Source organism: Trichoplusia ni, chromosome 1 (genome assembly GCF_003590095.1).
Source record: "Trichoplusia ni isolate ovarian cell line Hi5 chromosome 1, tn1, whole genome shotgun sequence".
Lineage (NCBI taxonomy): Eukaryota > Metazoa > Arthropoda > Insecta > Lepidoptera > Noctuidae > Trichoplusia > Trichoplusia ni.
Window position 1 is genome coordinate 5,959,969 of NC_039478.1, and position 25,902 is coordinate 5,985,870.

Below are 25,902 nucleotides of genomic sequence, written 5' to 3' on the forward strand. Positions count from 1 at the left end.
AATTGTTTGTTTTTTGAACTGTGGTATTAAAAATATATACAACTCGAAAAAAATATTCGGCAAAACAACGTTTGCTGGGTCAGCTAGTATTTTTATAAAAATAAATCGTATTTATTTTAGTCGAGCATAAAATAGATTGATAAAATTACAGTGTATATGTAGTGTAGTGTGTATGTTATGTCCCAAGCTCTCTCTATTAAACTTGCAGTTTTGTCAATTTCTATTGTTCAGATAAAGGTAAAAACGTGTACAGTATTTTTAATTATCTAATTGACGATTTTTTGTGTTTATACCCATCCGTATGCCCTATTTTAATACTATAATTTAGTGTGACTTTGTAACGCGTATTTCGTAATTTCTGTTACCAACAAAATACATTATTGAATAGATGTACGAGTTAAACCAGCGTTCATTTATGCATAGCATAAGCGGAACCATCGTTGAACAAGAAATGTTAATAACAAAACAACTGGGACCGTGCAGTTCTCCCTTTCCATCGATCTCGGCCGCCCTTGACCGTGACAATGTCCGTTGTAATTTGTTTCGCGAGTTTCTGCGTCCGTTTAACATATTCTCGAAAGGTCAAGACGATAAATTATACAAGTTAGCAATACATACAGACACACACATACATACATACATTACTTATACATAGTGTAATTTTCTTGAATAGCAAATGAAACGATATATTTTGCCTACAAATGTAATATAAATCTTGAGCAGTTGTACATGTGCCAACAGTATGGGGGGTTGTATCGGGACCTTAAAGAGGAGGAATAAAATCGCATTGCCAACAGTGGGCTGATAAACGGAGTTGATCGATGTCCCTATCTTCTTAGTGATATTTAGCAACAATAACCTTGATAGAACTAAGTCTTAGATATGTATGGAGGGTGTACTTTTGCCGCACGGCGTAAACAGACTGTCTACTTAAATGGCAAATCAGTTTGGTTTGCAAGTGATTCAAATCGTAAAGCTCCAAGGAGGGTTGGTTGATTGGCCGCGGTGACTGGACGCATCCGGACGGTGACTAAATTTGATAGCAAAAAAAAATGTTCTTTCGGTTTGTTAATGAACTGTTTTTTTTTTACAAAAAACTTAATAGGATCTTTTTATCAAGCTTAATTTCTAGGCAAGTTAGAATATGAATAGGCTTGAAGGCTCGACTGAATAAATAAAATAATATAACTTTATTAATCAATACTGCAACGACATTTTAACGATTTTACAAAGTTCAATTAAAAATAGTGAAATACCTAAATACGAAAGTAAAACCAGCTTATCATCTATTCTTTATACTAAAACGATACAAACGTATCATATTTGCATGTAAATCGAAAAAAAGTTGAAAGGATCATTATGTTATCTTGCAAAAGTGGCGAAAAATAACCCTCTTTGGCGATAGGGCGGCAGGTTAGGTGCTAATGTGGAGTCTGCGTGGGCAGAATGTGCCCGACCATGTTCTGACAACGTTTATTTTTTCATATCTTATGGTTTTGTAGAGAAAACAAGCTGTTAATGGAAGTAGGGACGGAATAACCTCTATGTACCTAATATCTATTGTGGGTATAGAATTAGGTGCAAAAATTAAGCGTTTTTTATACATTTAATGACTTTCTTACATTGCTAACTGACTTCAACAAGGAAGAGCTTCTCAATACGTCCGTTTGTTACTTCTGAACTACGGACTGGATGATGTTGATTTTTTCCCATTAACCGTGAAATAGATGTCGTTTAGTTTGGCTCAGTAGTTATTATTTGAAAACGGTTGTGTTTTTGTTGGTAAAAATATATATTGTATAGGTAAGTATTAGCTGAAGAAAAATACTGACTTAATTTAGTACTGACTTTTATTTAGTATTATGCTCTTACCTACCGAATAAGAAGTACTCTTTCACCATAGAAGAATCACCCATTAAAACCAAACGGTCTCTAACCATTAAAGCATGAATTTATTCAAAAAACGTATAAAATAACGGCATATTATATAAACCATATTGATTTGGATTGATGCCAAAAGCCATAGACATGAACACTAAATTTTGCAGCCGGCTTTGTTCTTCTAAATATTCCACACGATTTATGGTATATAGGAACAATATAGGCAAAATGTGAGCTCTTGGTTTATTTAAAACCGAAGCTCTTCTTACACCCAAAATAAATTGGAAATTTGGAATCATGCGGCAAACTTTGACGCAGTACAAAAATAATTTATGTTATAACATAAGTCAATTATGAAATTATTACAGTAGGCGGTGAAACTCTTCAATACCCGATATGTAATCTCAAACGCGTGCCTATGAAACCTACGCGTTTGTATGTTAAAATTATCTTGGAGAAAAAATAATCCAAAGAAAATAAGCTCATCTACGCATAATTCATGAAATTTTGGGCATATGTGTCAAGGGTCGAACTTAAAAAAGTTACAGGAATTGAAATTTCAATAAAATTGTTACTAGTATAATAATATTAACGCAGTTCTAACCTTATTTCAAACTATACTGAAAATAAAGCTTTATTAACAAAAATCCCAGAAAATCTCGACAGCCGGACATTCCCTCGGGCACAACGTTTGCTCACTTCCGCGATATTTCGCATTTTAACGGTTATGCGCAAGTCCTTAAACATTTTGCAGCAAATATTGAGCGAATAGCCTCTAAACAAATATAATAACTATAACAATTACCATTGACACTTACGCTCCTGGCAGACGTAAAATAGTGCAAGGAATTTGAAACAATTTTACTGCTTACATCAAGCGCTAAGGTGAGAAGCAATAGAAGGGAACCTATTTTGGAAAATTTAAGCATCCGAAATTTACCATGGTAAATTTAACGTTAACCTTTTGGTGAGCAGTTTAAAAGCTCTTAGATTAATGTGCCAGATATCCTGCGCATTCTTTACAAATTGAAAGTATTTAGTTTCCATCTTTGCACTTAAAAACAAACATTTTCTCAACGAATGATACGTCTAAAACCCAAAACATATATCACCGAGCAAAATGTTACCAAAACGTCAGACAATCAACGTTGAAAACATGTGGAACGTTAAATCACTGCTGTCAAAATAAATTGCACGCTAGACATCAGCGAGGGTCTATGAAAACAAAGGCTTCTTACGGGTTGTCGCGTGACACCGAGTTATATCTGGGCGGTTACATTTGTAGCTGGCCCTAGGGGATCGGGGGTACGCAGCACTTTGCTCACAAACCGAGAATTTGTCTGACGAAATACTGAACTCTTAAAATTGAACATTAAACGAATTTGCCGAATTTTATTTATAGATTCCAATTGAGTTTATAAAAATCCTTTGATTGTCGATTTTAAATTGGAAATAATATTTTTATTTTTACATTTCTATCATTGGATACCGTAGTATTTCACCAGTGGGATATTTAAATTCGTATGCAAGAACTACTTTAAGCCAAGTGTTAAAACGTATCTATGTCTCTACATTCTTCTTGACAAAGACTAAGAATGAATTACACCAAAATGCTGAGAAGCATACATTTTGGTGTGCGTCGCTTAGACAGTAACAGTATTCATTATTATCCTAAATACTTGATTCCTATATTTTCAACCAACTTCAAAAATATTGTTTTTTGTTTGTAACCCCAGGATTTTGTAGTGGATGAACCAATTTTGTTGATTCTTTTATAATTTACCGTGATTTTTTTGTTAAAACAATATTATAGACCTATGTCTATCCTTACTGGTCAATACTAAGTTACACACATACCAGCAAGATTGTTGCAAGCGAGATATGACGGCATCGGGAGTACACAACCGGGAATGCTAGTATCGACATGTAATATTCATTGGCTTTGAAAGTTAGTGTTATCTATCCAGCTCGTACGGCTCGCGATTTAAACTGATCTGTCTTTTACGATATTGTAAGTCGTGTACTATAAGTTACGGCTTTGAGTTTATGTCCTACGGGTATATTGTAGGTTTTTTAGTAGTAGTAGTAGTTTTTTTCTTAACCTATGTATAGGTAGAAATATTACGTCTAAATATACTCAGGACAAATGTTTGAGTGATAATCACGATCCTTTGTTTTGTGTCTGAGAGTACTATAAGTAATATAATATGTATGTATATGTCTAGTACTAACAATACAAGCTTTGTTTAGTTTTGAGACTAGATAGTTTTCTATAAAAAAGCTCTGGTTCCTAAACTTTTTATTACACACTACTTGTGTTAGCACTTTGTTAATAAAAACATTATTAAAAATTAACAAAGATAAACAAAATCCTTTTAATGAAAGAAATGCATGTCCGATCCGAATTACCGAAAGTAACAAGCAAGCAAAACAAGAACCAAATACACTAAACATGTATTCGTTTGTACTTTGCCTATTTGCTCATCACATGAACGTATATATGGAAGACTGGATTAATATCACCCAAATGGTCACAACATTCGACAGTCAAACTAATCTCTAAGACTAAGTCAGTACACGTGTGTCTTATATTAAACGTAATATTGTGGACAACAGAATTCAAGGGATCAGCGTTCCACATGTTAGGAAAAACCTTTTGTTACTTAAACGAGTAACAAAAGGTACTATTTTCAAATTCACATCAGGAAATACGCAAATACCTGGAATCATCCGATATTTTGTATTGATGATTGATGCTTCAATTTCTATGTTATAGAAAATAAGATTTTTTTTTTATTTTTCCGCTCGAAACTCAGACTAAATATTATACTCAGGATTAAAGCTGGTATCCAGTAGAGTAGTAGCATACATTACAAAGCCATCCAGACCAAATATAGGGATATAATATATCCTCCCCTGTAAGGAAGATTTGAGAATAAGATCACCATGCTAGCTAACCCAGCTCACAGGGGTTGGTGATTTCAAATTCCAATTTTTGAAATCCTGGTTCTCTTATGATTTTTTTCTTCACCGTTTCTCACTGATATCTTCAAATAATTAAGACTTCACGAGCAATAAAAAATAATGAACAACTTAACTAATGATTATATCAAAGCTTCATCCCATCAGATAGAGATCTGAATGAAATTAGCATAATTATATTTATGTTAGCATTAACGACAAAACTGACATGCTTGTAGGAGCACGTTGTTGAACACCGAGCGACTATTATTCCTCTTTACAACATGGTAAATAATTTGCTCTCGACTTTGTAATGTTAATGAAAACCACGATCTTTAATTAAAACTTTCTACGTTACTTATTTGTCGGCGTTTACAATTAGAAGGCCCAGTAGTTTATTTTTAATGGATACTAGCTGTTGTTCGTGAAAAGCATTTTACGGGAAGATTACCACGAGGTAGACATTAGGGCTCCCTTTTGTGTTTTTGTTAGAATTTTTTGTCAAGAAATAAACTTGTCATTTCGCTTTGATAAAAGTGACTACGTCAGGTCTTTAGGATTCTTCGGCAACGTCATCATCCTCATTTGTCAAAACCTCGGAAAAAATGCGTCAGTCTCTTACTAACTACGACATCCGCGAATTGGTGTCGGTGCACGATAATGCGTTATAATTCTTCATGCGCATTCCCAGGGGCCTGTCACTATGTTTAGCATTATTTTATAAATTGTGGAAGCATGCCCTAAGACCGTATAGCGGCATCCTTTTTCCACAGCTGCAATACTGTTACTTAAAAGAAGGTAGACCCTGTTGTCCAACCAGCGTTTGAATACGGAATCCTGTGTAAATGTTTTGCGTGAAAATAAAAGCTCTAAGCTCTTATTTTCACGCAAAACATTTACGTGAAGCATGTTCTCTTGCATTTATTAAAACTAGAATCCTCAGTGTTATTCATGCTTATTGCTTGTTGAGAATACTCGCGCTGTATAAACCTTCGGGCATAAAATAAAATTGCTTTATATGAACTAACGCCGGAAAGGTTAGATTAAAATATATTGGAAAATTGTTACTGCATGCTTTGCTGCACTGCGCAACAATCGCGTTAACTTACTAATGAGATTGTAAACCACTAGTAATGTTAGAAAATAAATAATTTGTAATTTCAAGAACAATTCCGATTCTTCTTCATAGCTGCTAGAACACCGCTTGGGAAGCGGTGAAGAGTGGGTAATATGGGTGCTGGTTATATGATTTTTGTTTCTTTTTAAAACGTGTTACTTTGTGGCATCACTTAAATAAATGGATTTAGATTTTATCAGTTGTTTCCAAAATATAAAAAGTTTAATATACTTTTTGTCGCTACATATAAATATATAACCTCCACTTATAAATGGCATAGTTTCTAAAACCAATACCAAACTTTTAACTACCAAAAAATAATTACAAAATCCAAAACTGACCCCGCTACAAAGTTCAATAACAAAATAGTCCGGAACTGAACCATGAATTCAATACAACTTTGTCATAGTGTTCTAGGTGAAAAAACACTGGAACTAACTATGTAACTGTAATTGCATACTACGAGTGAGAGAATTAGGATAATGTCCTAATGTCCTTGTGGTTCCATGTACAGTATTGTACAGAATTGTATGTATGAGGTTGTAAGTTCGAACTGTAGACAAGTAAGTACCAATGTGTATTTTACCCATATATCCTATTTTCATTATTTAAAGACCCCACTGGACTCCAAACGGGAAAGGAGAATATTGTGGGGAAAACATGTATTAAACGTACGGAACAATGCTCAATCTTTTTCTTTTCCTCAAACAATGGGCTACCTAACACTGAAAGCTTTTTCAAATCGGACCAGTCGTTCCTGAGATTGGCTCGCTCGCTCTTACAACTTCTTCAGCTTTACAACACTAGTATATTATGTAGATATAAAAATATGGTATAGATGAGAATGTGTTTATAACTGTATTAACACGCATTATTCCTAGTATCGAGGACACATTTGTACCAAGAGAACGTAAATTCACATTAACACAAGCCTCCCATGAGGGTATGATTTATCTCTACAAGATAACCAATATGAGGGTTTATTTCTATGTATGCCTTTATTTTATGAAAGCCTTCGGAGTAATTATAATTTTGTAATTAAAAAGTTTAGATGGATGTCATTTTTTCTAGAAATTACTTTGGTTTCTATTGACTTAAAGGGACTTTTTTTTTAAATTCGTGTCCAATTTTTGTAACTTAACAGTACACATTTACAGATACATGTAAACTAAACCCAAACAAACAACTTAGTTCGTTACACACACCGGAATTAAAACAACTGACAGCGAAACACGACTAAGTGCAGATATCAGCGGGCTCACCACCATCGTGAGAAGCAGTTGTGGAAGCGGGACAACGCGATACACCTTATAGAGCGCCATCTCTTTCCTACTGATGGAACAGTTGATTGAAAGTCATAGTCACCTGGAACTTTAGTTTATAACAAGGGACAGTTTATAACGAAGTTGAGATCCACTCGAAACTAGCAGATGTTTTCGGAGGTTCTAACTTCAATTTATGAATGAAAATATCGTTCACAATGAAACAAGGTTGAGATAGTTTAATGGTTTTTAGTGCTTTTTATTTACGAGTATTTGTATAGTATATTTAGTTTTGATTAAATATTTCTTATTAAAAGTAAATTAAAGCTAGCTAATGCTAAAGTGCGCTTAATTATTTATAAGTTATCGTCGATTGCTGTACGTAATACGTACGTCTAACATTCGGTCAAAAACTCTGGCCTTATGATTCCGATGGACAATTCTAAAAAACTGATTTGACTTAGATCGCCTAACAAAATAAAACAATTCAATTTAATAAAAGTCTTCTAAGAAAAAACTAACAGCACTTCGGGTAAAATCGTCGACAGTTAAGGTCTGACAATTCCAAAGCAGACATTCCAAATATTCAGAATTGTTTCTATTTTAGTCCGACACAAATTCCACGGCAAAAAGGTGACACGAAAGTAGGTGAAACATCAACGTTTGTATCCACCAAATATGCCATTTAGGTAATAAAACCGAATTTCACACTTCCTCCGTGCCGGGGTCAAGATAGCAAATTTACCTTCTTTTTTAAATCCATACAAAAAGCATTAAACACAGTGTAAAAGAAAATTGTTTCCCGCTAAGATAATGCGGTGACTTGATGTTATTTCCTGACAATTTATTTTGTTTTTATTCCTTTAATGGACTGTGACCACCGAGTGAATAAAAGCTACATTAGGAAGAGGAAGAGTTTTATTATAAATCATATTTCGCTGTTTAACTTTATTTGTCCCATAAACGTGGCAATTGCATTGAAATAGAAATGGGTAAACTGTCGTGACCGCAGTGTCCGTGAGTACTGTAGTCGGTTCCACACGCGTTTCGTAATCAAATTACAATTCAGAGAAACCTCAAAGGGGTTGAACCGTTCGCGTTTGAACACGAGGAAAAAATTATGCGAATGTAGAGCGCGGGGGAGCGCAGGAAATATTTTACGGACTCTATTGTACTCGACTCGATGTAGAGTTCGTGTAAGGAAAGTACATGCACCAACAGCGAGTACGAACTTCTTTTTTTGCTTTTAACGCCACACAGTAACACTCCATACGAGAACATAAAAATGAGAGTTCGCGTTAGTAATAAATGTAGCAGCGAGCGAGCAGGTCTTTTTATGTTACTTTCAATGTTTTAACCGAATCACCCTAAAGCCATCCGCGAATAATAGACATTACGTTCACAGCCATGTTTAATAGAGCCTTATATGTCACATCTCTATCCTTTTTAGCCATAAAATGTTCAACCGATGTTTTAAGTGCTAGTCTGTCGATTCCCATATCTTTACTTATGAACTCTTCTTTTTAATATGCTTAAATCCTTTTTACAGATTGCACGCTGACGTGAAAACTTCTTGGTTCAATAACCGAATATGAATGCATGGCTGAATTCTGAGCTGGTGCTAACGTCTTTTTTTTCTAAGACGCTTTTAAATGTGGAATGAAATATCGGTTAAGTGTGAGTCAAACTGACTACACTGAGGGTTTCGTATAATTAGAACAAAGAAAAATAAATTTACAAACGAATTTGTTGACCCATCAAATCTAAGACTGATAACTACCGTTTCTCGATCTTGGTTTTTAGTACCTACTTGTTGTTATAGAGGCAAGAAAAATAATTCATCTGTGAAAATTTAAGCTGTCTAGCTATCACGGTTCCTGAGATACAGACAAACAGACAATAACACCTCAGTAATATTGTTTCATTTGTATCCTTTTACTATGAAATTCTATACAAGATATTTCAGACTTTAGCTATCTATTTGATTTGTCAATAATACGAAGCTTAAGCAGCACAAAACAGGTCAGTATTTCCAAGTACGTAGTTTACCCACAATAACTTGTCTCCCTATTGAATCCCAGCTCTATTATAGAAGAGCACATTGCCAATACATAATGCATTGTACTCATGTTCGTAATAAACTTTGTCAATATGTTAAGTGCATCGGTCGCAGTCACGTCGAAAACAAATAACCGTACGAAATTACGTTAGCTCAGACCAAAATGGTTTATGGAAGTAGTTTCCATATGTCACAACTATGCGCGGTCACGATATTAATTTAACTTCCAGACAACAAATCTTCGGGACGCTTGCTCTTTGTTCTAACAGTCAAGAACTAGCAATAAATAACAAAAGCTTTTACGTACATTCAAATATAAGAACAGAAATAATTTTAGTAAAATAATAAAAGAAGGTCTTCGTTCGTAAATTACATTTATAAACAAATAATACATTGCTTGTCTTTATAATTCTCGTTAGCTTGCCCCTCGTCCTTCCCATAACAATTATATTCTGATCATAAAACTTGTATAAAGTTTAGTACCCCTGCACAATGTGCACTCGGTAGTCCGACGTCATTTAAAAAGTTCACTAGAAGGTCGTTGACGGTAGACGACGTCGTACATTAATTTTAGTAATTAAATCTGACCCTTCAGACGGTGCACTCGGATGTCTAGACGTAATTATCTTTAAGCAATTTCCTACCCATTTCATTGCTATAACATTTCCACAAACACATTACAGAAATCTGTTCGAATTAATAACAGCCGAGCGAAGTTATCAGCTGATATTAAATCTATATTATGTAGAGAACATAAAAGACAGCTGAAAATGAGACTTTTCGGCGTGACGTCACACTAAGAGCCGAGATTGTGTGGGCACGTAAAGTAATCCTGGCACTGGAATCGGAGCAAGGCTAAGAAGTATAAAAGACTTGACCACTTTTATATGAAAAAATGTTTTACAGCGAATGAAATGGTAAATTGAATACGAATTCAAATAAGAACACAGAATAAAATATCTTTAAAGATTCCGAGCACACGAATACGTTAAATAAATTGACTCGTAATAACATGTGTATCAAATATGAATGTCACATGAGTAAAGAGAAACGTTTGACGAATGTACACAAGAAATATTTTTAATTTAGATGGGTAGGTACCTATGTAGGTAGGTATGAATCAGAAATCACATAAACGTCTACAAAACATAAAATAACAGCTTCAGATGAAGATACAGCTGTCGTGTGTCTAGAATCTCTCATCAAATTTTATGTGTCGGCAGATTTATGCAAATGTCCATGACGAGTGTAGCAGACGTATAGATGTAGTTAATTAACTTCACCCTTAACATGACTTTCAAAAGGAAAAAAGTGCAAGCGATTTATAGTATTTTTTTAAGTCTAAGGAATTACAGAAACATCTATCTCAGCTCCAGTAGTATAAACTCGTTCTTAAAGCAATAAATTCTGATTACGAACGACTTGCATTCAAGTGCAAATTCTCATTTCGATTTTCTTGGTTTTATTAGGAATGGTTTTTTTTTCAACTGGACTTTTGTAGTACGGTTTTCTAATTAGTAGCGATCCAATTAACTAACACAAAGGAAGTCGATGTTTTTTATTACGTCGAATGAAACTTATGTTTGTTACCAGAACACATAACGAACTCTTGTTTTATTAAATTATATCAATAGCATAGCGTTTGATTTTTGTGGAACGCTTATAAGGAGAAATAAATTAGGTACCTTTCGGGATTAATCTTTAAAGTTCCAAAAAGCTTATGATAGACGAGAGATAGGAACGTTAACGTACAGGTCAAGTGACTAATTAATACTACAGCTTCTAAAACTGACCGAATTGAAAAAACATAATTTAAGACAGCTGAAGAACAAATATGATAAATCGGGAATCAACTAAACAATTTCGTGACAAATAAAAACCCACCTCTTAGTTTATTTCATACCCAACTACTTTCTGACCGTAACAACATGGCTTAACCTCGATCTTTGTATTTGTCGTTATAGAGGAAGCAAAAATAAACTATGTGTGATATTACAGTTCATGTGATACACCGGTGCCTTACTAATGGGTCCAGTGTTCGTCTTTTAGGAATATAGGACCCTAGAAAGAATCTTTACTTCACACAGTCAAAAACAGCCTCTTTTTAGGAAAATTTCAGCATCGATAGAACTCGAATCATTTAAGCTATAAAACCACATATCCAACATGACCCAAAGTCTTATAGTACCGAGCCTGTTTACTGAACAAAACAAACAGCCTAAGCGAGTGCAACTTAGTGTCGCTAATTCAAAGTTTCTAGCAAGTTAGCAAAGTGACGCAGCTTCAAATCCCTAGCGTAAAGTTTATTCAAAGTGCCGGGCAACGTACCCACCAGACTCTGTTCCTTGTTGACAACTTTGTGATTGCTATTAGCTTCAAATTCTTGATAAAGAAAATGAGGTCGTAACCTTTTTGTGTTCTTATGGTTAAGATACTTGTTAATTTATGTTCAAGAAGTAGTTGGCTGTAAACCTTGTATCCATGGAACAGGATCAATTATCATAAAATATATTAACGTATTTTTTACTTTGGTGAGGTTAAAAATCACTAGTCGGGAAATCAAGATATACGCGTGAGCCAATCGTCGTTCTCAGATACCCATTACTATTAATTTTGTGTTCTGTTCTCACCATAGGCTAAAAAATCTCATAAGGTTTAGCCCCAAACATATCTCCAATATTATCAAGATCAACATTATTATGTAGATATCAGATACTAGAAAAATCCTAAAATAATGATCTTTACTGACCTGCCGTTCTGAGGGTTTGGTGAGGCCCTCTCTCCTTGCACCAGGAACAACGACCCCCGGTCAGCATCCAATAATATTGAGACATTCTGCAGGATCTTGTGACACAGTACCCGTACTTCCAACTCATTGCAGATGTCTTTAACCTAAAACAAAAGAAAAACAATTAGAAAAAAAATACAGTTGACATTTATGTTTCATGATTAATTTGAGTCCGAAAAGAATAAACAAAAAAGGCTTCGCTTTACGAGTTCAAACGAAGTAATATCTGAATTATTAAACTCTATTACGTATTGTTTTCGTAAAAACAAATATTGGAACAAACTTCCTATGAACCACGAGAAACAATTGCCAACTGAAATTTGCTCTCGCCAATGAATAAAAGAACATTTACAAACTTTTTAGAACTCAGATTTTTGGAATACATACTCCTAGTTGAACTTTATCTAGAACATTAGAGGTATGGTCAGGAACAGTAGTTGTTTTACATAATTAAACATCAAAGACCTATCCACGATTAAATTCAATGGCTGATGTTAATATATTAGGTAAAAAATCAGCTTGACTTCTTTAATTTTGATAGTAACTGTCGTGAGAATGATTCATTATTAAATGATGTACGGAACTTAGGCATGTGCGTGACGTATTAGAGCGCAACGGTTATCAGTGGCGCCAGTGCAGACGTCTCCTGGGAATTACGGGCGAAGTTCGCAAGCGTCCGGCGGAGGCTCAACGCACTCCTGCGTACTTACCATACGTACAAGGAGTCACTGACAAGATAGGTCGCTTGTTACGCCGAAGATATAGCATCAAGACGATCTATCGACCGCCAGGACAACTGCGACAGATGGTCCACACTCCCAAGGACAAGGATCCTGTAGGCGTTCCGGGAGTATACAAAATACCGTGCGACTGCGGCCTGAGCTACATTGGGGAAACCCGGCGCAATGTAGCAACCAGACTTGGCGAACACATACGCAGCATGAAGAGTATGGACACCGAGAAGTCGGCAGTGGCTGAACATGTCTGTAATGCGGGGACGGCTCACTACATAAGATACGACAAAGCCTCCGTACTAGCGAGGGAAAAATACTTCGTGCCGCGGAAAGTACGGGAGGCTATAGAAATCAGCCGTCACCCGAATTTTAACAAAGATTGTGGATGGACACTGCCACCAGCGTGGAAACCAGCACTGAATGCTGCGTCATTTCAAACGACGCTAAGTCTGGAGTGCGACGCGGTCAGCACGGTATGCACCGACTCAGCCAGTACGGGAGCACGGATGATGACGATGACGACGGCGGACCCCCCACCCGCGACACCGGCGTCGCCGAACCCTCCGCCGCTCACGGCGCGAGCGCGGCGCTATGCAGCGAGATGCGCGGCCGCTGACGTCAGTTCGACTCGCAATCCTGCCGCGTCTGCTCATGATTAAGGACTCCGGTTGGGTCCGAAACTAGTCGGGCTACCCCGATAAATACGCGTGAGTAAACCGTTACATCATTTAAAAATGACTTCTTTAATGTAATTAAATGGTACTAAAAACCGAAAATTGCATAACTCTATAAAATATTGGTACTTCGTAGAACTGACTGAGATCTTACCAACTTGTGTTTCTGTCTGTACAATAAAGCAGACAATAGAAACAAAAGACAGATCACTTCGTAAGCCAATAATGGAGAAAAAGTTCGTTCACTAAATACATTTGACCTTAATCCGCGTTGTTTGAGTTTTCGATAGGTTTGGACGTAAGCTGCACATCTAATACATTGTTAACTAATAGAAGAAGTTAGAACTACTGCCAACACAAATATAACCCTGACTTCTTTGTTTTTAAACTTGTAGGAATTTCTTATGTCATCTATGAATGTCTCTTCCTAGTGATAAAAGCGCGATGCATTCGATCTTACAGATTTTTTGATATTTTAATGTTAAGGTGGCAATATTAACTCTAAATAAAATGTTGTTGTTAAACATGTTACGTTTCTTCGTCCCAGAAATATTGCAACAGAAAAAGAGGATAACTTCCCAAATCTTCATGTTACTGTATAATATAAGTTTAACTAATTTATCAAACAGTGAAAATAAACAATCGAATTTAAACTGTACTTACAAGATAACTGAGAAGTTACAAACTACACGAGTCAAAGTTTGACCTACCACTATGTCTTAAAGCAACATAATTATGGGTGTGGAAGGGTGACAGCGCACCACTCATCGTAGAGCTCTATCTCTTTTCCACAAGCTAAGTTGGTACAAGGATGTAAGATGTTGAAGTAGACAGACCGTCTGTCTGACATCAAGATGCAATAGCGGGAATGTCAACAAACTCGTAAGGCGCCACCCACGAGCGATGCGAGGTCATATAACTCCGTCCAATATGATTTCCGAACTAATTTCCGCCAGATAGTTATTTTAGACGTGTATTTGCTAAATCCACTGACTAATGGATTTTGCAAACATATGTACAGCTGTTTAAATATAAGCCAATCTTATTTTATAGTGAGTTTTCGTGTATGAAAGTGTTTGGTTTTTTAAATGTTGAAGAAAATCGTTAAAAACAGCTGCTTTTCATATTTTTATTTGTTATACAGCCTCTCCTTTTATGTCATTTCAAAAAGTTTTTGTAAACTGGTCTGGTTTTCTCACGATGTTTCTTCACCGTTTTTAGTTATTATATAGTCATCGATCAAGTTTTGTATGAGAGAACTAATATAGCTAATCGATTTCAGTGGCGTGCACTTGGAGAGGCCTATGTCCAGCAGTGGACTGCGATAGGCTGATGATGATGATGAATATAGCTTTTTTTATTAGATCTTTAATTTATATGAGAAAGTCGTTTATTGCCATTCATGGAAGCATTTATTTTTACCTATAATCAGATTCTGTTAAACTCATTGTATAATAAAATATTGCTCATAACTCAAACAAAATTATAATAATTTGGTCGCGCTGTTTAAACGCCGACCAATATGTGCATAATGTGATAATTTTAAACTCATTTATGTTGTCAAACAATTAATACGTAAATAGGTTTGCAATCATTAATATAATATTTATGGAATGCTGACCCAGTTTTGTAAACTTCACCTTGAATGCAGTAATTAAATTCGTGAATTAATATTCTAACATGTAAGACAGTGCAGGATCCACATGTTTATTGTAACATTGTTTATAGTTTTCTGATTCACATGTTGTAAAATAACCTTGGCACACATACCTAGCCTACATAGAAATTATTTTCCTCTATATCACAAAGCGAAGCGGTAATCAAATTCAAAAATAAAGCAATCTGCAATCATTTAAGGACTTTTAACCTAGACAAGGTAAAATCGCCTTAACACATTAACGGATACAAAAGAAAGAATGGGAATGTAATTGCTTATTGATGAATGACGTGACTTTGACTTGTCAGTTCAATACAATTGAGTGACTCGCTCAGCGTTAAAGCTCGTCGAAAAATAACTTCGTTACAGGCTGGTATAAATAGTACCTTTTTAAAGTAACTCGATAGCTGAAGGACCCTCAGCTAACGTCTCAATTAATAGGTACACGAAATGATTAATTAACGTCAATTTGGGTCGAACGTGACGCTTCAGTAACACGAGAACACTCAGCCAAACATTTAGGTTCGTCAGGAACTACGTTTCATATAACTCAATCGGGAGTAAGTTCTGAATGGAACTCAGTTGAGGGTCGTTTTCATTGGACAAATTACCGTATTTTCTTATTACTGTTCTGGCAGATTAAGATGATGATGATTAAGTCTTTTTTTAGTGTGTTCTAATTAGTGTCTCACTTTGGGTTAGAGGTATTCCCTATTTGATTAAAGACTATTTTGTCCAGAGCGACTTCTTATCCATCAAATGCCGAATTCATCCCACTACAGTCTTTTCGGCATGCAGCCCGAAAACATTTATGCATTCGGCTTTAGGAGCCAAAAAATATTTTCAAATTTTCACTTTTTGAAACTAATTTATAAGCTGATCTAAATAATACCCTTACATAGACCCACCCCAAAATACACTTCACATCAAAGTATCGTTGAAGACGAACCAACGAAAGATTACAACAATACGGCACCTACTTATCTATAGTAGATAAACGGCTCTTTAGTCGGCGTCAGCCATCAATGAATGCGCTATGAATATTCACGGTCGCCTACGCACACACGATACTGAGGTGTTTATCTAGGCGTCCACTCAACTAGTACACGAGTCACATAAAATAAAGTAAAACGTAAGCAGAAGATTGAAGATTTATATTTTAGAACGATTTCCCGAAGGAAATGTTATATTCTCAAGGTCGAGTCGGATAGACTACGCTTTGTTTTTATTTTATGTAACAATTTACTTCATACGTTCTTGGCAACAAGAGTGTGATAGTATGATAAAATGACGAAAGTATAAAAAGGTTTTCATAAACCAAATACCTAGAAAACTAAATAAAAATCTCTATACTCATTAAAAAAAAACTCAGTGGCCCAAAGAGCCCAAGAGACAAACCATTTGTCTAAATAACGTTTACAAGAAGCTTCGTTACAGCGATAACGTACAAATCCCACGCAAGATCGCAGCCAATAAATTAGAAGTCAAATTGTTAAGTATCATCGGGTGCATGTGTACCGACGCGTATGCTACCGTTTATTAAATGCGGGCGAACCAGGACTCGACGGCTTAGTAGCCCGAGCTGGGCAAATCGACTACTTTCAATTTTTAAATATTTTTAGGGGCAGATTCGCCCGAGACAAATTTAATAGCGGGCGAATCCGGTTAACCAAAATTTTGTAACGCACTATTATTACGAATCAAATTCGAGCGAATCGACTACTAACCCGAATCGACGTAGAAACAGAGTAACTGGAAGCGAAACTGCGAATCGCGACCGCTTTTTCCAGGACCAGACGTGGTCTGCATATTACAGCAGTTTCAGTAACGCGCAATAATGTTAACTTGATTGACGAAAATGTACGTGAGTATTTTACTGATCTCTGATAAGTTGTTGGTCTATAAGACTGCGTGGCGGTAAGTAATCTCAAGTGGATGATAAGACCAATCTCGGTATTATTGTTCGTATTACAAAACAATACTTGCGATTAAATGACACTTACAAGACTATGACTTGATTGAAGTGCATACAATTAAGTGCTATTACATAAAATAAAGAGTAAAAAACGGCTAAGTTATTTCAGTATCGATTGCATATACAATTTTATACACTTAGCGTAATCACGTAAGGGAATGACATTAATTTTTGACCACGTGACCTTAACGCGTCAGTCCAATACGTGTGAGAGATGCAACGAGCGCAAACGTTCGAAAATTATGAGTTGTCGACTTGCTAAGCTACAACTAATATTATGAATAGATGTTTGTTCCACTTTCAAGAAAAAAGACACTGAACAGATTTACACATACTACATAGGATAGTTTTTATCCCGATTTTATGTTCCCGTGGGATCAATTTCGATTTGTAGTGGGCAGGCCAGCGGGCAACATCTAGTTGTACATGATTGACTTACAGAGTGATTTTTACCGAAAGGATACATAGAGCAATGAAAAAAATATATAAAAATACCGTGTCTATAGCTTTACGGGTGTGTCAAACGGTGTTTACAAGTAGAATATTCTTTAGATTAGAATATTCTTTATTGTACACCATGGAATTACAGCAGTGATTCTTAATACATACAATGTTAGGGTACAATGGCGGTCTTATCGCTAAAAGCGATATCTTCCAGACAACCTTTGGATGGACAGGAAAAATATCAGTATGTACAGAGGTAGGTGGTGCACTATTGTTAAAAACATGTAAAGGTATACATAAACATACATAACATAGAAATAAGAAATAAAATGAATACATACAATAATCAGATAATCAGTGTTTAAGATGACTTTAAAGAAAGGAGATGGTCTTTTACCAGTTTTTTAAAGATGCTAAGTGTCTGAGCCTTTCTGATTGATGCAGGGAGTTTGTTCCACAAGCGCACACCTTGCACAGTAAAAGACCTATCGAAGAATCCTGTGGAGTGAGGTGGCATCTTAAGTCGCAAATTTTCCGATGACCTCAGGCATCGTGAATGTGTGTCATTAAGGAATTATCAAGCAACACGCTGTTTTATCGAAGTTGACCTGGAGAGCCGACAGCCTAATTTAGGTACACATGTAAGCCGACACCCGATGTGTTATGAATTGACTCTTATCGAAGCCGGGAAGGGTTAATAACGACCTGAAAAATATTGGCGGTGCTAAGAGGTTAACATTGTCTGATGAATATTAAGGACTTGCTGTTGTACGCTTCAAATCGAAGATGATCGGGAGAAAAACTATCCTATGCATTAATCTTGCTTATAGACTATCTCTGTAGCAAGTTTCGTCTTAAACCGTTCAGTGGTTTTTGCGTGAAGGAGGAACAAACAGCCATACATAGTTTTCATGTCAATAATATTAGTAAGATGACCAAAATATCTGTCTATACAAAATGGTATATAGTTGTTTAACGTTCACCAATTGTTTTCTGACGTATAATTAATCAAATCGGTATTAGTACAGGACATTTACTTTCCAAATGACTTCGAGCGAAACTGAGGACTAAAAAATACATTTGTTTTTCTCTCAAAACAAATGTAAGAACAAAAGAAATTCAAAGACATAAATCAATTTGTACTAAGCCTTTCTTAAAACTGGCATTAACTTTTTTGAGATTGCTTTGTCTTCGTAAAAAAATATTAAGTTGAAATAGAAATTAGCAAGTCGACCGATTAAGTAATCTTTTCTAATTTGTTTTAAGCGGATTTTAGAAGCAAACACTTTAATTCTGAAAGGTTACGCAGTTTAATTTGAATTGATAATTAGGAGATTAAAATTCAAGTTTGTGTTATTATGTTAATTAAATACCTTTCTTAGGGCTAGTGAAATGTTGCGCTGGTTCATTACGTATTTCGAGTTGGCCTTACAAAAGCTTTGCCTACAAACTGCATTCATAAGTAGCTAGCACATGGAATGAGATTTTCATTAAGTGAATATTTCATCGAAACCACGCGCATGTTTCTGAAAATACGATTTTAATTACATTGGCTTATAAGCTTTTGTTAGCGTTTGAATGAAGGTCGTTTTTCTACGCTGGGATATGAGGTACAAGGTTGACAATATTACCTAGTGATACCATTTAATAGACCGACTTTTAATATCACTGTATTTAACGTATTTCTTTATTTATTAATAGCTGTTGCTGGCAGGCCCGCCTACTACAAAATGTTCCCAAAGAAACATAAAATTGATTCAAAACAGAATCCTGATAATATAATCCTGATTATAAACTATTTGTGTAGCAAATTTCGTCCAAAATTGTCTAGTGGTTTTTGTGTGAAAGAGTAACAAACATCCATCCATATTACAGGCTTTCGCGTTTATAATATAAGTACGATTTTGGAATGTACAATGAACCTGAGGGGAGGTATAGTCAACTCATCTTTGCACACTGCGCCACGTGTGAGTGCGCTCTTCAAATACACTGTGGCAGTGTGAACTAACACAGTTTTCATTTGTGTGTCGCTCTCACATAAATATAATTTTCAATAATAACCCATCTCTCAATCGCACGCACACATTTCGACGCATGCAAAGATAAGTTGAACTATCTATACATCTTCATACAATTTTAATAACATTGCGTGTTTGACATAATATTTTAAGTGATATATAATTATAATAGGTAGATTATGTGAACCTGCCCTTAGCATGTGATAGAGCAATTATAAATTAATCGCTATACTACTTACATTAATTACTTAAGTACTCGACATAGGTATCCACTTGGAGTTAATTAATAACTATTTAGTTATTAACCCTTTATTAATTAGTGTCTTCATTTTCAAGTGGTAAAACTTAACATCCGTCTAACATAATGGGCATAGTAGGATATGTATATGACAAGTGACATAATAGAAGAAATGAAGAAAAACTATAAACGTCAGTAGCCTTAAAATATTTCGTTAAAACGCTTAGAGCGCCCGAACTAAGAAGCATACTCCTTGGGCCGTAAGATGCGTACAAAGATTTAAATGATATAGACACAAAACATGCTACAAACTTGTCCTATGAATGCATCGAATTACGAAAAAATACGTAATGATTACTGCAGTTACTGCACAAAAAGCTGATTGGTAAAGTCAACTATTTGGCTGTCCGCGCATTCTAAAATAAAAACGTAAGGGATCCCTGGAACCACTAAACAAAATTTTAAAAATTAATTCTTGTCTTTATTTTATAAACGCGGGAGTATCACAATCATTCAAATCACATACACACGGATACTCAGAGCCTATAATGCTTGGCCTACGCTTGGATGGAACCAGCCACTAAGGCACTCGGCTATCCGTGCAGTCTTACTTTTTAAATAAAGTAGTAAATACTCACTAATTCAAATATAAGTTCCTTCTCGTCGAGCTGCCTCAGCTCGTGGCGCGACCTCCGCTGCGGCCGCGAGGGTGTCGCGTGCGGCGGCTGGTCTCCAAGGAAGGTGGGTGTGCCGTCTACCGTCGTCACCAACGGCTTCAGTAGACCTCCTCGCTCGAATTCGTGAGCTGAGATCTTCCTGTTGAAGGATAAGTTTGGATTAGTTGTTAAATATATAGTCATGATTTTTAGAAATGTTTTATAGAATTCAATCAATCAGTGTTATTTCAAGCGGGCCATGTTTCCCGCACTTTTAAAGCGTTACCTAAAAGAATACTTTTGTTAGTCGTTTCTACAAAGTCACTCCATTTGAATAGATCCGATTATTATTACCTTAGCCTAAGATCTCTATTTATTTTTGGGGTAGTAGGTAAGCGATCTGAGCCTATCCTAGTCTGGCTTTCATAATCGCAACAGTTTTTCTTCAAGCGTTTACAAATTACAAAAACAGTGTTTTGTTTCTGGTGGGATTTTCTTTAAATAACTAAACTGGATGACACTCACAAATTAAATCAAATATTCTCCATAAAACAAAAAATGTACTACCAGTGCCAAGGGCTTCCTATGACAGTGATTACTAGAAGTCAGTACAGTACATAACATAAAGAATAATTTTCTTTTGTGAGCTCACAATCCCACGATGACTTACAACTATACAATAGCTTCGACAAATTATTCTGAGAACGAATCAGAAATATATTTCTAAGTTAGAATAACTGGAACTAACGGAAGAACTACAAGGCAGGCATTGTGTCCGATTTTATTGGGAAAATGAGGTCGTATTGGCCCATAAATGTTCTCGCTTGGACACAGATAGCAATAATCGGATGTGAGAGAATATTGCCCTAATCGTATCGCCAACTGTTTTGTTACGTCAATTCCTGGTATCATGCTTTCGTTCAGAACTTTTATGTGTAGAAAATGTTTAGTTATATTTAAGAATATATCAGAGTTCGTTACAAGTATTCGGTGAAAGATAAAGCCATATTAATAGCGTTCCGTTTTTAATTTTTGGATACGGAAATCTATAAATCAGGATCCTTCCAAATCACTCAAGCTCAATTACGTAAATGTAACCAGAATATTTAAGACCAACAAATTCCCACACGTTTCCCTAAGTGTTTCCAGTTATTATATAAAATCTACTAGCTGACCCAGCAAACGTTGTTTTGCCGATGTTTTTTTTCTAGTTGTATGTATTTTTAAAGCAAGATTATAAAAAAAATAAAAACAAACAATTTCGTCCAAAAAATTAAAAAAAAAAAATTTGTGTGGGCAACCCTTATCACTTAGGGGTATGGTAAATAGATGTTGTTCTATTCTCAGTCCTACCCAATATGTATACAAAATTTCGTAAGAATCGGTCGAACCGTTTCGGAGGAGTACGGTAACTAACATCGTGACACGGGAATTTTATATATTAGATAACGGACTAACCTTTCAAATATTCAATACGACTGCGAATTTAGTGCCTAAAATAGGTGCACAAAGAGCAAGTTAGATCCATTCAGCAATTAGTAAACTGGACAGCCGCCAAATGGAATTAGCAGATATGTCATGAACCGACACAATACCGACTTCATAGAATGGACTATTTTAGGCAAATCCTAAATAGTAGTATTATCGTCATCCTAATTTAATGGAAGCTATTAAGATCACACTTATACGTAACACTTCGTTGTTTTAATTTCGGCTCATTTACTGCTATATAATTAAGATGTATTATCATTGCAAGTTAAATAAACGGTTTTTAAAAGCCAATAATTATAATCATAGCATCTTGTAGGTTTTTTTATAATGAAGTTATCAGATTTGTTGGATGCAACCAACCGATTTGTATTTTAGCATATTTGTACGAAACCCTTAGCGTCGCGTGTCCAACTCTCAATAGCCCAGTTATCTTGAATGTATCAAAGGAAAATTTTAGTTTTGTAAGCGACTAAAGGATATATGTGTAAGTAGTATTATTCCTTTGTGGTTTACATACTTAAGGGACCAATACTTCTTTCAAGAGCGACATTTCGAAATATATTGAATAACAACAATACAAATTAGGATACTTCTTAGAGAGACAGACAATATGTATGAATAGATAGTGAGGACCGTTACAAATGAAAATCTACATCATATTCTTTTATTTATCTAGTTGCTTTTAATTTAAACTTCAAAATATCTATATTAATCAGTATTATTAAGTTCCTGTAACTTTTTGACATTGTAAATATTCTTTCTTATAGTAGAGCGTGAGCTTATGATAAAGAACTCTTTTTTGAGACAGAAATAACACGGAAAAACAAAAAGTAAAATTTTTGAAATATTTTAAACTTTTAAAACTTTATTCACAAATATTACCGTCCATTCACAAAGTTTGTTTAACCGATAATAATAACAAGTCAATGAAAGGGTGAGTTTCGGAGGTAGCAAAGTCTTTGTATTACGTGAATATAAATTGTGTTGGTTTCGAAGAAAATTACGTGGTTGAAAACTTCTCAGAATAGAACCAAAGTTTCAAGATAATGAAGGGGAACTTTTAGGTTTGTTCTGCATTTTTCTTGCACTCTGTACTTTTTTGAAACGGATAACTTAAAGCAAGTTTAATGTTTGAGTACATAATTAAGATTAATCTACTGCTTTTGATTCATTTATAAGGCTGTTAACGTTACAAAAAGTAAGAGATTCTAATTCTGTTGCTGGAATTTGGAAAAAAAAAATTCAACAGTACGAAAATTTGTTGTCACTAAAGCATTCCTTTCTGACCAAATTCCAAAGACCAATGATGAGAAAGGTCTTTATTCTTGAGGTCTAAAATTTATTTACTGAAATAAGTCTTCATTCGAAAACACGTAACAAGCAATTGTAGACATATCGTCAAATTTTAAGAAAAGCAAATTCCTTTAGATACGACATTTCATGCAGTATTATTTTTAAATTCCTTTATCAATAATCCTCCTTGCTATTTTCCCGCGAACATTATAAATGGCTCATCACTATGCATGTAGTTTGGCCTGGAAGTCTTCCTAATCTGTGCGGGAGGTGGTTCGGCAGATAAAGGCGAAGCGACTTAAGATTGATGGAGTGTATAAACTTGAATTTTTACGAGGTTATAATGACTTGTTATTGTTCTATATGCGGATGTTTTTTTATGCTATATTCTGTAGGTATGATGATGATTACAAACTGAGGTTAAAATAATTAAACTTATTTTCTTAAGTTCTTTAAAGTTGTTGCACTTTTGACTATCATTATAAACCACTTCTTTTATCGCGGGAGATGATAGTTTTCCTAGGATTTTTTACGTAATTCTTTAAATCGAAATTATAGTTACGTTAATAGTTAACATTTTATTGGAATATATGCAGTATTTTATGAAATAATCATTAGAACTGAAATAAATTTGTCGACATTAAAAAAATATTTATAAATTGTATTAACATTGTCCCTTTATAATATCTGCACCCAATAAAATAAACAGTTGTCAACACATTCAAATTTATTTGTTTAAGCTCTTTGACATCGCGAGCTTGTTTGTTTGGCCTAAACTAACAGATCGGGTCTTGCCCAGTTGCCCAGCTGTGGGACTAATATATTCTATTTGCTTAGGACGAGTTTACGTAACACTTCGCCCACTCATTCATTCATTAGGCTTAACCATCATTTATTAAAGTTACACCGGATCGAATTTAAATAAAGATGCCATTACGATATAACGAGGGAGGATTTATATTAAGCTTAAATAAATATTACTTTTGTATGGTGGATAAAGATCTTAATCAATGTCTTCTCCTATAGCTTTAGAAGACAGGTTATTGCTGTGAAATATTAATGTAAATATTATTATTATGATCAACCATTAGAGTTCCGCTGCAGGGCAAAGGCCTTTCTTTCCTCCTTCCATTTGTCTTGGACTCTGCCTAACAGAAGACTATTTCGTGCGACAGTGTCAAGTTTGTCATCTTCTGATGATATAAAATAATGTATATAAATAAATCTTTCGGTCTGCCGTGTTATTATCGATGTAAAAAGGAGCTTTGAACTATGCTTAAATTATGATTTACAGAAATATACATGCAGTAATGTATACAGATTGATATTTAAAAAATATATAAATATGAATTTTGGATGACTAGTCGATTAACGTATGCAATGTGTGTGACCAGAGAAGACTAGATATAGACTGTTTGTGATGTAACAAAAATGATTGTGATGTGTTACATGTTAGTGTCGGCCACCACTGAAAACCAGCGCCGCAACACTGTGTCGCATAGGATCGCTGCATATGCTGAGCGAAAGCCAGCTCGCATGCTTGTGTCGCATATTTTTCTCCTATCTTTCTGTTTTGTCATTTTTTCATGTTCTTTTGTTTTGTATGTATATTTGCTTGTCTGTTTTGTGTTCTATATGCATCATACCGGCGAATAAATGCTTTCTTTCTTCTCCATTTACTATAGAAATAGTAATTTACCTGACAGGTGTGGTCGCCCCTGAGCCGGAGCCGGCGCGCGACGGCGACGCGAGCTCGGCGCTCGGCGGCGTCGCGTGCGACACCAACCACGCGTCCACCACTTGCCGCGTCGCCTTCCTGAGAAGAAACATCATATAATTTTAACATATCTTTAATAATTATATTCTTAAAAACAAGTAAAACCTAAAAAATAAGCTTATAATAAATCAATTCAATAAGAGACATGTTTGATATCCTCGGAAAAAAATCAACTTTGGACGTTCAGTTGTTGAAAATTTGCTATAGACAATAAATTGTTTTAGCCAGATTATCAAACAATGCTCGCTCCCACACAAGAACTTACATTTCTAGATTTAGATACAATCCCTACTAATATTATAAATGCGAAAGTAACTCTGTCTGTCTGTCTGTCTATCTATCTGTCTGTCTGTCTGTTACGCTTTCACGTCTAAACCTGTGAACCGATTTTAATGAAATTTGATACAGATAGATAGAGTTGACCTTGAGAAAGAACATAGGATAGTTTTTATCCCGGACTTTTGAAGAGTTCTCTTGGAAACGCGATGTAACCGACATCGACGCGGGGAAGCCGCGGGCGTAAAGCTGGTATATCTATAAAAATGTACACTTTGGTCAAATTGTTTTTCTCAAATTCAGATTTTCGGTTTACACTACGGCTAAACCTACAAAGATCAGTACAATAACCAAACATATATTCCCAAGAAACTGAACAGTCTCTCAATAAATCGTTCTTTTAATCGACAACGACCTAAAAGTCTTGCTTATTTATAAGGTCCATAAAAGTAAACAAGACGTTTTATTACAAGTGTTACGCTACAAGCCTAAAAAACGCTGAAATGTGGGTTCCAATAGCAATATAATGTTTATATGTAACGCAACATAAAGAAATAGAGTAAGGACACAAAATAACAGATGACTAGGTCAAACGAATTAA

The 25,902-nt window shown here is 35.3% G+C and overlaps 1 protein-coding gene across 1 annotated transcript in view; it reads right to left on the reverse strand.

Moving 5' to 3' along the window:
- Positions 1–25,064, reverse strand: part of LOC113491903 (dual 3',5'-cyclic-AMP and -GMP phosphodiesterase 11-like) — a gene marked incomplete at its 5' end in the record, with an annotated part of 40,259 nt that extends 15,195 nt beyond the window's left edge. Inside the window, 3 exon segments of the mRNA XM_026869121.1 lie at positions 12,030–12,172; positions 20,447–20,624; positions 24,948–25,064. Coding sequence (XP_026724922.1) covers positions 12,030–12,172; positions 20,447–20,624; positions 24,948–25,064 — 438 coding nt within the window.
- Between the last annotated feature and the right edge of the window lie 838 nt (positions 25,065–25,902).